Source organism: Crotalus tigris, unplaced genomic scaffold, assembly GCF_016545835.1.
Source record: "Crotalus tigris isolate CLP2741 ecotype Arizona unplaced genomic scaffold, ASM1654583v1 scf7180000018306.2785112, whole genome shotgun sequence".
Lineage (NCBI taxonomy): Eukaryota > Metazoa > Chordata > Lepidosauria > Squamata > Viperidae > Crotalus > Crotalus tigris.
Genome location: NW_024096934.1, coordinates 716,656 through 728,948, shown reverse-complemented (window position 1 = coordinate 728,948; position 12,293 = coordinate 716,656). Strand labels below are relative to the sequence as shown.

Genomic DNA, 12,293 nt, shown 5'->3' with positions numbered 1-12,293 from the left:
TCAGTCCTAAGTTGCTTTTTTCATTGCCTTTGTAAGTTTGCATGATGGCTAAACCAGTCAGGGACTACCCGTAACAGAAAGAATAGAATTCTTTATTGGTCAGGTGTGATTGGACACACACAAGGAGTTGTCTCGCAGAAGTTCTCAGTGTACATACAAGCAACAAGTGATAAAATCATGATCATAATCATAAAATACATTCATCATACAATACCAGAGATAGTCATAGGATACTAAATAGGCAATCCACATAAATCATACTAGGATACTAAATAAGCAATCAATATAAATTGTAAGATACAAGCAACAAAGTTATAGTCATAAGAGGATAAGGAGACAACTAATAGGAAAGATGAGAAGGATAATCGTAATACAGGTAGTCCTTGACTTATGACCACAATTGAGCCCAAAATTTCTGTTAATTGAGACATTTGTTAAGTGAATTTTGCCCCATTTTATGACTTTTCTTGCCTCAGTTATTAAGTGAATCATTGCAGTTGATAAGATAGTAACCTGGTTGTTAAGTGAATCTGGTTTCCCCACTGACTTTGCTTGTAAGAAGGTCACAAAAAGCGATTACATGACTTTGGGAAACAGCAACGGTCATAAATATGAACCAGTTGCCAAGCGTCTGAATTTTGATCATATGATCATGGGGAATGCTTCAAAGGTTGTAGCTGTGAAAAATGGTCATGTCATTTTTTTCAATGCCGTTGTAACTTTGAACGGTCGCTAAATGAACTGTTGTAAGTCGAGAACTACTTGTACATCCCTACTAGGCAGTTTGACAGTGTTGTGGGAATTAGTTGTTTAGCAGAGTGAAGGCACTGGGGGGGGGGGAGGAACTGTCCTTGTGTCGGGTTGTTTTGGTGTGCAATAGCCCTATAGCAGTGGTGACTTATGGTAGGGTGCCAGAGGCGGCACTTGGGGCCCTCTCTGTGGGCACACATGCTGTTGCCCCAACCTTGCCTCCCCCCGCGACCTCCTCACTAGCAGCCCCTTGGGAGGAGAGTCGCCCCCAAGCGTGGCCCATGCAGAGCAGCGCAGCCAAGGACATGGCAGCCAGGCAGCATAGACAAGACTCTGCCCTCATGCCCCAACGTGCATAGTTGATGCTGTGGGACGCAGGCAGAGGGCGTTGCCGCCATGGCGCTGCTGGGCTGCCTGGGCGATCTGCAGCAGACCCTGGAGGTGGTGAGTGGCTCTGCGGGCAGGCGGGGTGGGCGGGGCCAGTTTTTGGGCACTCGATCTCTAAAAGGTTCGCCATCACTGCCCTATAGCTTTGTCTTGAGGGAAGAAGTTGAAACACTTTATGTCCAGATTGTGTGGGGCCTGTATATATTTTCTCAGTCCTCTTTCTGGCTTCTGAAGTCTTCAGTGGAAGGCAGGCTGGTTGCGACTGTTTTTTTCCTGCAGTCCTAACTCTTTGTTGAAATCCGTGTCTGTCTTGTTTGGTTGCAGTGCCAAACAAGACAGTTATAGAGGTACAGATGACAGACTCAGATTACTCCTCCGCCTCCTCCGATGACTACCACATAACATGGTGGGAAACTTGCCTTGCCTTTTAAGACAGAGGGTCTTGAACCTGTGGCCAGCGGGCCGCAGGTATGGCTGGCGAGTGCACATACGTGTGTGCATCCCCCACTCATGCTGGCAGCTTCGTTTGCGCATGCACGGGGATGCTAGCAACACCACAAGTATCATGCGGTTGCTAGCAGCCCCTTTGCGCATGTGCGTGGTCACTAGCGGCCTGTTTGCATATGCTAACATCCCGCTTGCACAGAGGGCATGCAGGCACCAATACTGCACTGCCGCGGGTGCACACAGACCACTTGCGCACACGGTCCACTTGCGCATGCGTGCAGGTGCTGGTGCCATCATACATGTGCCTGTTTGTGCATGCATGTGCACACAGACACACTTCTCTGCTTTTCCCTTTCCCTCTGGGATTTCTGTCTTAAGACCAAAGGGGTCCATGAGCCGGGCAACATTTCAGAATTTTGCCAAATAAGAAATTGAGATTTTCTGTTTTTCAATGTACTGTTTCTAGGAGTGAGGCAGTGCAGCGTGCAGGCCGAGCCGGTAGAACAGCATCTGGGAAATGCTTCCGGGTCTATAACAAGGAATTCTGGGAACAGTGCATGCCTGACCACATGGTTCCAGAGATCCAACGGACCAGTTTGACCTCAGTGATGCTGACTTTGAAGTGCCTGGCCATCCACAATGTCATCAGGTAACCCTTGGCATGGGTCTCATTTGTCAAATGCTGAGTTAGGAAGCCGTGTTCTGATTGGCGCTCAGCCTCTGGAGCTATTGTTTTTTTCTCTGCCCAGCCTACCCTGCAAGTTTGTTATTGGTACAGATAGTCCTCGACGTATGACCACAATTGAGCCCATCATTTCCATTGCTAAGCAAGATAGTTGTTTAGTGAGTTTGGCCCCATTTTATGACCTTCCTTGCCACAGTTGTTAAGTGAATCACTGCAGTTGTTAAGTTAGTCACATGGTTGTTAAGTGAATCTGACTTTCCCCATTGACTTGGTTTGTCAGAAGGGGATACATGTAATCCCGGGATATCGCAACCGTCATAAATACGAGCCAGATGCCAAGTGTCTTGAGTTTTGATCCCATAACCCGTGGGGATGCTGCAGCGGTCACATGAAAAACGGTCCTAAGTCTCTTTTTTCAATGCCGTTGTAACTTCAGACAGTCAGTAAACAAATGATCATAAGCCGAGGACTACCTGTTTTTGGAAATTATGTTTTCCAACCAGGAATTTTGCACAGCCTACATAAATCAGATGGTGCTTTTATTGATTTCCACATTGGTCTTGCCAGCTCCACCAGGTAGACCGGATCAGGAAATCAACTCCACAGGAAGACTAAAGCTCATTTTGCTGAATTTGGCTAGAATTTACATAATCTTATGAGTCTGATTGTGCTGCATGTCCTCCTCTTCCTCCTCCTCCTCCTCCTCCTCCTCTTCTTCCTCCTTCGTCGATCCAAAGGAGCTGCCTCGGATCAAACGGAAGGGCTGCTGCCCTTCCGCGATCTAACGAGGGTCCTCCTCAGCAGCGGTCGCCCCTCCAGGGCGGCTTGCGACCCTTTCCAGGGTCTTTCGGCGAAGGGAAACCGGACAGCAGCGAGAGAGCTCTCTCTGAACATCCGCTGGTGCCGCGATCTGGAACCAGAAGCCCGATCCTTCTCTTCCTCTTCCTTCTCTTCCTCCCCCTCTTCCTCCTCCTCCTCCTCCTCTTCCTTCTTCTTCTCTTCTTCCTCCTTTTCCTCCTTCTCTTCCTCCTCCCCCTTTTCTTCCTCTTCCTCCTCGAATTAGGGAGGTGTCTGCCTGAATCGCTTCCTAATGTTATCCCTTTACTCTGGATTTCAAACATTTCAGTCCCTTTTAAATAACAGTTCCTGCCTCTCTCCCTCAAGATCATCTTCTTTACTCTTGATAGATTTCCATATTTGGACCCTCCGGATGAGAAGCACATTCTAGTCGCCCTCAAGCAGCTCTATCAGTGTGGAGCAATTGACAGGTAAACTGTATTGTTTGTCCTGCAGAACTTTCAAAGAAATAAATCTTGATTGGCAAGCCAGGGGGAAAATCAGGACGTCCAGGCAGTTCAAATGAATATAAAAGTTTATTGCAAGCTATGGTCTCTACAACAGTGATGGCGAACCTTTTAGAGACCGAGTGCCCAAACAGCAATCCAAAACTCACTTATTTATCGCAAAGTGCCAGGGCCGCATCAGCATTGTGGTGCCCTCAGGGGGGGCAGGGAGGTGCCTCTGAGTGCCCCTTCTGGCACGCAAAAATTGGGGGGGCGCGCGCAAAAATGGGCCACTGTGCTTCAAGGCGCAAAAACGGCCGCCGCTGCACACAGGGTGCAGATACAAGACTGCAACATGCAAGAACGGGGCAGGGCTAGTGAGTATCACGCAGGCACTAGCTCTGCCCCATTTGAAGTGCATTCGTGCTCGCGGTCCTGTGCATGTAAAATGCTTCCCCCTCCCTTTTCTTCCAGTCCACCAATCGACAATGGTTGCCGATCTCTGTTCTACCACCTTTACTCGAGCTTGCTAGTCGCCTCCTTTGGGCTGGGTGGGGCTCCTGCTCTGGGCGGCGGTAGCGGCCTGATGGACCTGCTGCTGATGGCAGTGGCAAGTGTGCCTACAGAGAGGGCTCTGAGTGCCGCCTCTGGCACGCGTGCCATAGGTTTGCCACCACTGCTCTACAAGAATCTGATCTACTAACGGTCAGAGCAAATGGGCGAGTCAACAGAATAAAAAGTGGGTTGGATTCAGGTCTCTTGTGGGTGCAAAGGGACTGAAGACTGAGGACACATTTGACCCCTCCCTCAGGCTCAGCCTGGTCCTCTCCTACATTGATAAACTTAATGGGATGTTCCTGATTCACACAATGGGCTAATCTTTCCTAATTGATGGTTGAACTGGGTGAGCCAATTAATTGAAGAATATAATCCTTCACAAATCTCCTCTCCCATCCTCAAATGCTAGGCAAGGTCACGTGACCAAATTGGGCCAGCTCATGGTTTGGCTTCCTCTGCCTCCTAACTTGTCCTGTGCCGTCCTCAAGGCTGCCTCTCTGGGCTGTGATGACTTGCTGCTCCCCATTGCAGCCATGTTGTCTGTGGAGAAGGTCTTCATTCATCCAGGTGAGAACAAGTGGGATTGGAGGATGGTGGTACTGGCTGGTCATTACCCTGTCAAGACCCACATTTTACTATGGTGTGGTATGGTTGGAACCTGATTAGTCACAATCGCATATGTTCTGTGGGAAGAGATAGTCATGAAACAAGACTTCCAGGGAAGCAGAGATCTAGTATCTGGCTTCCTGGAGAGCAGAGATCTAGAATGAAGCTTCCGGGAAATCAGAGATCTAGAATGAAGCTCCCAGAAAAGCAAAGGTCTAGAATGAAGCTTCCTGGAAAGCAGAGATCTAGAATGAAGCTTCTGAGAAGGCAGAGATCTAGAACGAAGCTTCCGGGAAAGCAGAGATCTAGAACGAAGCATCCTGGAAAGCAGAGATCTAGAACGAAACTTCTGGGAAAGCAGAGATCTAGAATGATGCTTTTGGGAAAGTAGAGGTCTAGAATGAAGCTTCTGGGGAAAGCTGAGATCTAGAATGAAGATTCTGGGAAAGCAAAGATCTAGAATAAGGCTTCCATGAAAACAGATGCCATATCTAGGGCCGGGCTTCCAGGAAAGTGAAGATCTAGGACCAGGCATCCAAGAAAGCAGAGAACTAGCACCAAGCAACTAGGAAAGTGGAGATCTAGAACCAGGCACCCAGGAAAGCAAGAGATCTCAAAAGTGTATTTAATAAGTCACTGACTCCAGTTGCAAATGAGTGAACGCTGCAGGATGCATGATGATGACCAGGATTGTGCAAAGATGAGGGTCTCAGTAACCTGTTCATTTTTGACCTCTTTGGTCTCTGTGGCCAAAATAAATGGTTGGTCCTGTGAGGCTTTGAGCAATTTTAATCATTTATCATCATTCATTTTGCATGGTGGAATACCAGCAAAGCCAGAACGAAAGCATTACTGTAACATTGTCTTCCCTGAAAGCCCCTTTTTTCTAAACTACACTTTAGGTTGTAGTAATGGGGTTTGGTTTCATTGATTTAGGATGGATTAGGGGCCATCAAGTCATTGTCAACTCTTTGTTGTTGTTGTTAATTGCGAAGTCGTGTCCGACCCATCGCGACCCCATGGACAACGTTCCTCCAGGCCTTCCTGTCCTCTACCATCTTCTGGAGTCCATTTAAGTTCTCACCTACTGCTTCAGTGACTCCATCCAGCCATCTCATTCTCTGTCGTCCCCTTCTTCTATTGTCCTCAATCTTTCCCAGCATTAGGCCCTTTTCCAGTGAGTCCTTCCTTCTCATTAGGTGGCCAAAGTATTTGAGTTTCAACTTCAGGATCTGGCCTTCTAAAGAGCAATCAGGGTTGATCTCTTCTAGGGGTCAACTCTTGGCGACCACATAAATCAGGGGTCTTCAAACTTGGCCCTTTTATGACTTGTGGATTTCAACTCCCAGAATTCCTCAACCAGGCATACTGGCTGAGGAATTCTGAGAGTTGAAGTCCAGAAGACATAAAAGGCCCAAGTTTGAAGACCCCTGACATAAATACATGATGATTTGTCCCCAGGTGGTCTTTCAGGTGTGGTTTGGCCTGCCATGTCTAAAGGCAGCTCATGTAATTACAGAGCAATTCCTTAACCACAATGTGCAATTATAGCTCATTGTAGGTTAGTAATGAAGGTTAATGCCTCCATTACTATCTAGCATATTCGCTGAATCTGGACTAATGTCTAGCACAGGAGTGTCCAATCTTGGCAACTTTAAGACCTGTGGACTTCAACTCCCAGAATTCCCTATGCTCATTGGGGAATTCTGGGAATTGAAGTCCACAAGCCTTAACTGTCTAACATATATGGCTGAGCAATCATTAGTCCTCCAGGAAAATGATGTGAGGTTGGGAGTGGCTAAAAAACAAAGCCGTTCTTAGGAGTGGCATCTCCGCTGCTCTTGGTTTGGGGGGGGTTAATTGGAGACACCAATGGGGACCACAGCCTTCTTTTATTCTGCACAGAATGTTTCTGTTCCTGTTGAGCAGGGGTCTTCAAACGTGGCCCTTTTATGACTTGTGGATTTCAACTCCCAGAATTCCTCAGCCAGGCACGCGTGCCTGGCTGAGGAATTCTGGGAGTTGAAGTCCACAAGTCATAAAAGGGCCACGTTTGAAGACCCCTGCTGTTGAATAATAAATGGCCTTTTTTATTGTCCTCCAGAATGATAGGAAGTAGAAAATGCCAAACAGCAAACTTTTCCAGAATAATTTTTTTTCGCAGCAAAAAGTCACTACTGGACAGATTAGTGGCTTGGAAAGTTTTGTACTATGAACATCCTTTATTTTTTTCCCCTCTAACCTTGATGATGCGTGATAAAGGGAAAGAATCTTCTTTTTAAAATTTTATATTATGTTGGAATTAGGAGAGTCACTGCTCCTCTGGAAAGTGTGAAGACATTTGAGAACAGTTTTTAAATAGATTTGTTAAGCTTGTGCAAAGTTTAATACCTTTGTTTTGCCTTTTAAACCCTCTTCAGAAAAAAAAAAAATTAAAACCAAAAGCATTCAGCCCGATCCACTCTAGGGATTCTCTACTATCCAAAAAAGGAATGTATGTTTTTTTAAAAAATGTAAATTTATTTATTTCCCATTTTTATTATTTTTGTAAGTAATTCAAGCAGCGATCACACACAATATTCCTTTTTTCTTCCTGTTTCCCTCACAACAACCCTGTGAGGTGGGTTGGGCCGAGAGAGGGACTAGCCCAAAGTCACGTAGCCAGCTTTCATGCTTAAGGCGGGACTAGAACTCATTGTCTCCTGGTGATTGGCCCAGAGTCACCCATCTGGTTTTCATGGCGAAGACGGGACTAGAACTTGCAATCTCCTGGTTTCTAGTCTGGTCCCTTAACCTCTAGGCCGGGGGTAGGCAACCTTGGCTCTTTTATGACTCGTGGACTTCAACTCCCAGAATTCCTGAGCCAATATGGCTCAGCATGGAAACCTCTCCCTTTCTCCTCAGCATGGCTGGCTCAGGAATTCTGGGAGTTGAAGTCCACGAATCATAAAAGAGCCAAGGTTGCCTACTACTAATCTAGGCCAGGGGGGAGGGAATCTTGGCTCTTTAATGACTCATGGACTTCAACTCCCAGAATTCCTGAGCCAGCATGGCTCAGCATGGAAACCTCTCCCTTTCTCCTCAGCATGGCTGGCTCAGGAATTCTGGGAGTTGAAGTCCACAGTCATAAAAGAGCCAAGGTTGCCTACTACTAATCTAGGCCAGGGGGAGGGAATCTTGGCTCTTTTATGACTCGTGAACTTCAACTCCCAGAATTCCTGAGCCAGCATGGCTCAGCATGGAAACCTCCCTTTCTCCTCAGCATGGCTAGCTCAGGAATTCTGGGAGTTGAAGTCCACGAGTCATAAAAGAGCCAAGGTTGCCTACCCCTGCACTAGACCAAACTGGCTCTCAAAATAATTTAATTATTAATAAACATGTATAGTTAAATCATAATTAAAAATAATACATAATACTTAATAATTATTCATAATAATTTATCCCCAACCTGGTCTTTCAGGTCTTCTAGTGGTGCCCCCATCGCTGCTGTGAGTCCCTCCACTCTTGCTGCTGGTCACTCGCTTCTTCTCTTTCCTTCTACCTTTCCCAGTATCAGATTTTTCTCCAGAGAGCTAGGTCTTCACATCGTATGTCTAAAATAGGATAATTTGAGCCTGGTCGTGTGTGCTTTGCATAAGAACTCTGGATTGATTGATTTGACGATACCTCGGTTTGTTTTCTTGTTTATCCATGGTCATCTCAGGAGTTTTTTTTCCAACGTCCAATTTCAAAGGCATCAATATTCTTGCTATGAAAGGTTCTCTTTTTTCAAGAGGAAACTGGACTTTCTGTTTTTTGTTTGAAGACATTTCACTTCTCATCCAAGAAGCTTCTTCAGCTCGGAGAAGCGAAACGTCTTCAAAGAAAAAAGCAGAAAGTCCAGTTGCCTCTGAAAAAAAGAACCTTCGACACAACCATGACTTGGATGACTGAGAATCTCCATAGACATTCTTTCTAGGAAAGGAAGGAAGGGGGAAGGGAAGGGGAAGTAAGGAAGGAAGGAAGGAAGGAAGGAAGGAAGGAAGGAAGGAAGGAAGGGGGAGGGAGGGAGGGAGGGAGGGAGGGAGGGAAGGAAGGAAAAAGACCCCTGTCTAAAAAATAACCTTAAATATGATCGTATAAAATTGGGGTTGCTGCATCTACAAATTGGCTCTGTTGCATCAATTGTAAAGAGAACCTGGGGAAAAATGACTGTAAACTGTTTTCTAAATATAGAAGACCTATATATAGGTGGCGATTAGGAATTTGAAAATGTTGAGATTCAGTTTAGAAAAGTGTTTCAGGGTGCACGGCAGCTTCCAAACTCCTTGGAGCACTTTTACTGGTGATCAAATCAAAATTGGCCTTTTGGGAGTCTAATTTTGAGGTCTGGATAACGTCTGCCATGGTTCAAATTGTTACGGTCTTTAAATGGTATTACTTGAATGATGGTGAGTTTGCTTTTCAAAGGAAAGAGAGAGAGAGAGAGAGAGAGAGAAAGAAAGGGAGAAAGAAAAAAAGAAAGAAAGAAAGAAAGAAAGAAAGAAAGAAAGAAAATTATTTCAATTTCCACCTTCCTTAGGGGGTCCACAGAAGCAGAAGGAAGCTGAGCTAAGGCACCAAAAACTCTCTCTACAAATGGGAGGACACAATGACTTTACGACTCTCCTGAACATCTTTGAGCAATGCAAAGCAAGGTATTTGAATAGTCTTCAGAGAATTGGCTGAATGCAAAACTGGCCCCGGGGAATATTTAGTCCTGGGAAGACACTCAAGGCTGGTCTGGTAGCAAGATACGGTAAATGACTAGAGCAGAGTTGTCCAATCTGGGCAACTTGAGACCTATGGACGTCAACTCTCCCAGAATTCCCTAGCCAGCCATGCTGAAGTCCTCCCATCCCCCTTTCTGAAGGTTTCATCTGGTTTAGCTTTTAAGCCTGGAGAAAGCCTGCCAAATGTTTATATATGTAAATTGCTTACCGGTAGCCTGCTATGGTTATACAGTAGTCATAAAACCTCTTGACCAGCATCCCCTTGATAGCCTTACGCCAATCGTATCACCTCCCATTTGCAAAATCAAGAGTTGGGTGCGTTTAATCTAGAGGAGGGATGCCCAACCTTGCAGCTTTAAGACCAGTGGACTTCAACTCCCAGAATCCCCATCCAACATAGCTAGAACTCAGTCTAGGTTAGAGGTGGTCCAACCTTGGCAACTTTAAGACCAGTGGACTTCAGCATGGAATTCTGGGAGTTGAAGTCCACAGGTCTCAAAGTTGCCAAGGTTGGACAACCCAACTCTAGAATTTTAAGAAAAGCTGTTGATAGCAAAAAGGGCAGAAGTAGAGATGAGGAATACATTTCTGCTTATCAGGAAAATTAGATTAGTGTTTTTCAAACTTGGCAACTTTAAGGCGTGTGGCCTTCAGCTCCCAGAATTCTCTAACCAGCTGGATTTCCATTCCCAGAATTCTCCAGCCGGCCTGCTTTTAAGATGGCTGGATTTCCACTCCCAGAATTCCCCAGCCAGCATACTTGGAGATATGTTGAATTCCATCAGTATTCTTCAGCCAGATGGGTGGACTTCAACTCCCAGAATTCCCCAGCCAGCATGACTGGCAGAGAAATTCTGGGAGTTGAAGTCCACGCCTCTGAAAGTTGCCAAGTAAAAAACACTGTATTAAGTGGTGGAAAGCTGATAGAGGATTTTTCATGAGAATATATGATGGTGGGAAGTTCCCACCGCCCCACTCTAAGCAGAAATCTGGATGAGCTGGAAGTTGTAACTGAGCCCTTTCTTCAAGTTGTCACGGCACACCATTCTTAAGCAAGGAGTCATTAATATTTTCAAGTGGCATGAACGTTCACGAAGATACAGATATATGAACGAGATCAGGAATGCACAGGTATAGTATAGGGGGTACCTTGTTCAATAGTAGCAACTGTGAGAGGGACCTCAGAGCCCTAGTGGACAATCACCTAAATATGAGCCAGCAGTGTGCTACATCTGCCAAAAAGGCCAACACAATGCTGGGCTGCATTAACAGAGGGACGGAATCAAGATCACGTGAAGTGTTAAAACCACTTTACAAGGCCTTGGTAAGGCCACACTTGGAATACGGCATCCAGTTTTGGTCACCACGATGTAAAAAAGATGCTGAGACTCTAGAAAGAGTACAGAGAAGAGCAATAAAGATGATTAGGGAACTGGAGGCTAAAGCATATAAGGAATGGCTGCTGGAATTGGATATGTCTAGTTTAATGAAGAGAAGGACGAGGGGGGACATGATAGCAGTGCTCCAATATCTCAGAGGCTGCCACAAAGAAGAGGGAGTCAAGCTATTTTCCAAAGTGCCTGAAGGCAGGACAAGAAGCAACAGGTGGAAACTAAACAAGGAGAGAAGCAACTTAGAACTAAGGAGAAACTTCCTGACAGTGGAACAACCTGCCTCCAGAAGCGGTGAATGCTCCAACACTGGAAGTTTTTAGGAAGAGACTGGACAGCCATTTGTCCAAAGTGGTATAGGGTTTCCTGCCTGAGCAGGGGTTGGACTAGATGACCTCCAAGGTCCCTTCCAACTTTACTATTGTTGTTGTTGTTATCCCTGAGGCTGTGGACAAAATGAGAATGTCTCAAAACCGTAATAAGGATGAATGGATATTTGCGATATTTCAAGGTCAGATTTTTTTTTGGGGGGGGGGGAAAGAACCATTATACCTTTTGTCTTGAAAAAGAAATGTAAACAACTGTTACAGATCCCATTTTAATGAATTCATTAAGTAATGAACACTGGAGTTTTTCTATTCAGCATCCAAGATTTTGAATATTCATTTCTTATCTTCTGGATAATAAACCAAACCAATAAGGCTCATTGTAAATCTTTGCTTCTGGGTTTTATTTTGCTATAGAGCGCATAACAATATATTTTAAAATACATATTTTTTCTGAACCTTCTGAATTTGCCAACAAGGACATCGAAATATGCCTCAAAAGAATAGGCCACTTCATGAGATCTGGCACCTATACTAGCCCTTCATCTCTGCCCCCTATCTAAGTCAGTCTGCTCCTTCTTGACTCAGGGATACAGCAAAATGCAGCCTATACGTTTTCTACTGGGTGGGGAACAATATAATTTTACTTCTTTTTCTGCCTTGATGCTCTTCTCCAGTGAGTCTCCTTCTGTTTGGTGTCAAGAAAATTGGGTCCACTGGAGAGCTGTGAAGCTGGCATTCAGTGTGGAACAACAGCTTCGTGAAATCGTCAACAGGCTGAAACAGGTAAATCAAAGCTTGCTAATGGAGCTTGGATTATTTCTTGCTTGCTTTGGTCTCCTGTCAATCAGAGATCATCTAGCACTGTCCAAGATCTATCAGTCTATCTGTTTTTCTAAGACGTTTTGGAGATCAGCAATCCAGTCAATGATTACCGATAATGTTAGCTCGTGCACAGCCTTATTGCGTGAGATAACCCATGAGTAATCATAGTAAACAGTGGTCTATATTAAATGATGGTTTATCTTACACTATCTACAATATCATACACTAGGAACAATATGCATACACGTGCTAATACAGCAGGATCCAACACACCACAGTTACAG

At 45.2% G+C, this 12,293-nt stretch overlaps 1 protein-coding gene across 1 annotated transcript in view; it reads left to right on the top strand.

Annotated features, from left to right (window-relative positions):
- The window catches only part of DHX40 (DEAH-box helicase 40), a 40,910-nt gene that overhangs the window by 23,327 nt on the left and 5,290 nt on the right, over positions 1-12,293 (top strand). The window contains exons 10-14 of the mRNA XM_039350008.1: positions 2,051-2,233; positions 3,457-3,537; positions 4,520-4,677; positions 9,278-9,392; positions 11,862-11,970. Of these exons, the coding sequence (XP_039205942.1) occupies positions 2,051-2,233; positions 3,457-3,537; positions 4,520-4,677; positions 9,278-9,392; positions 11,862-11,970 (646 nt within the window). The remainder of the gene's footprint in view (positions 1-2,050; positions 2,234-3,456; positions 3,538-4,519; positions 4,678-9,277; positions 9,393-11,861; positions 11,971-12,293) is intronic.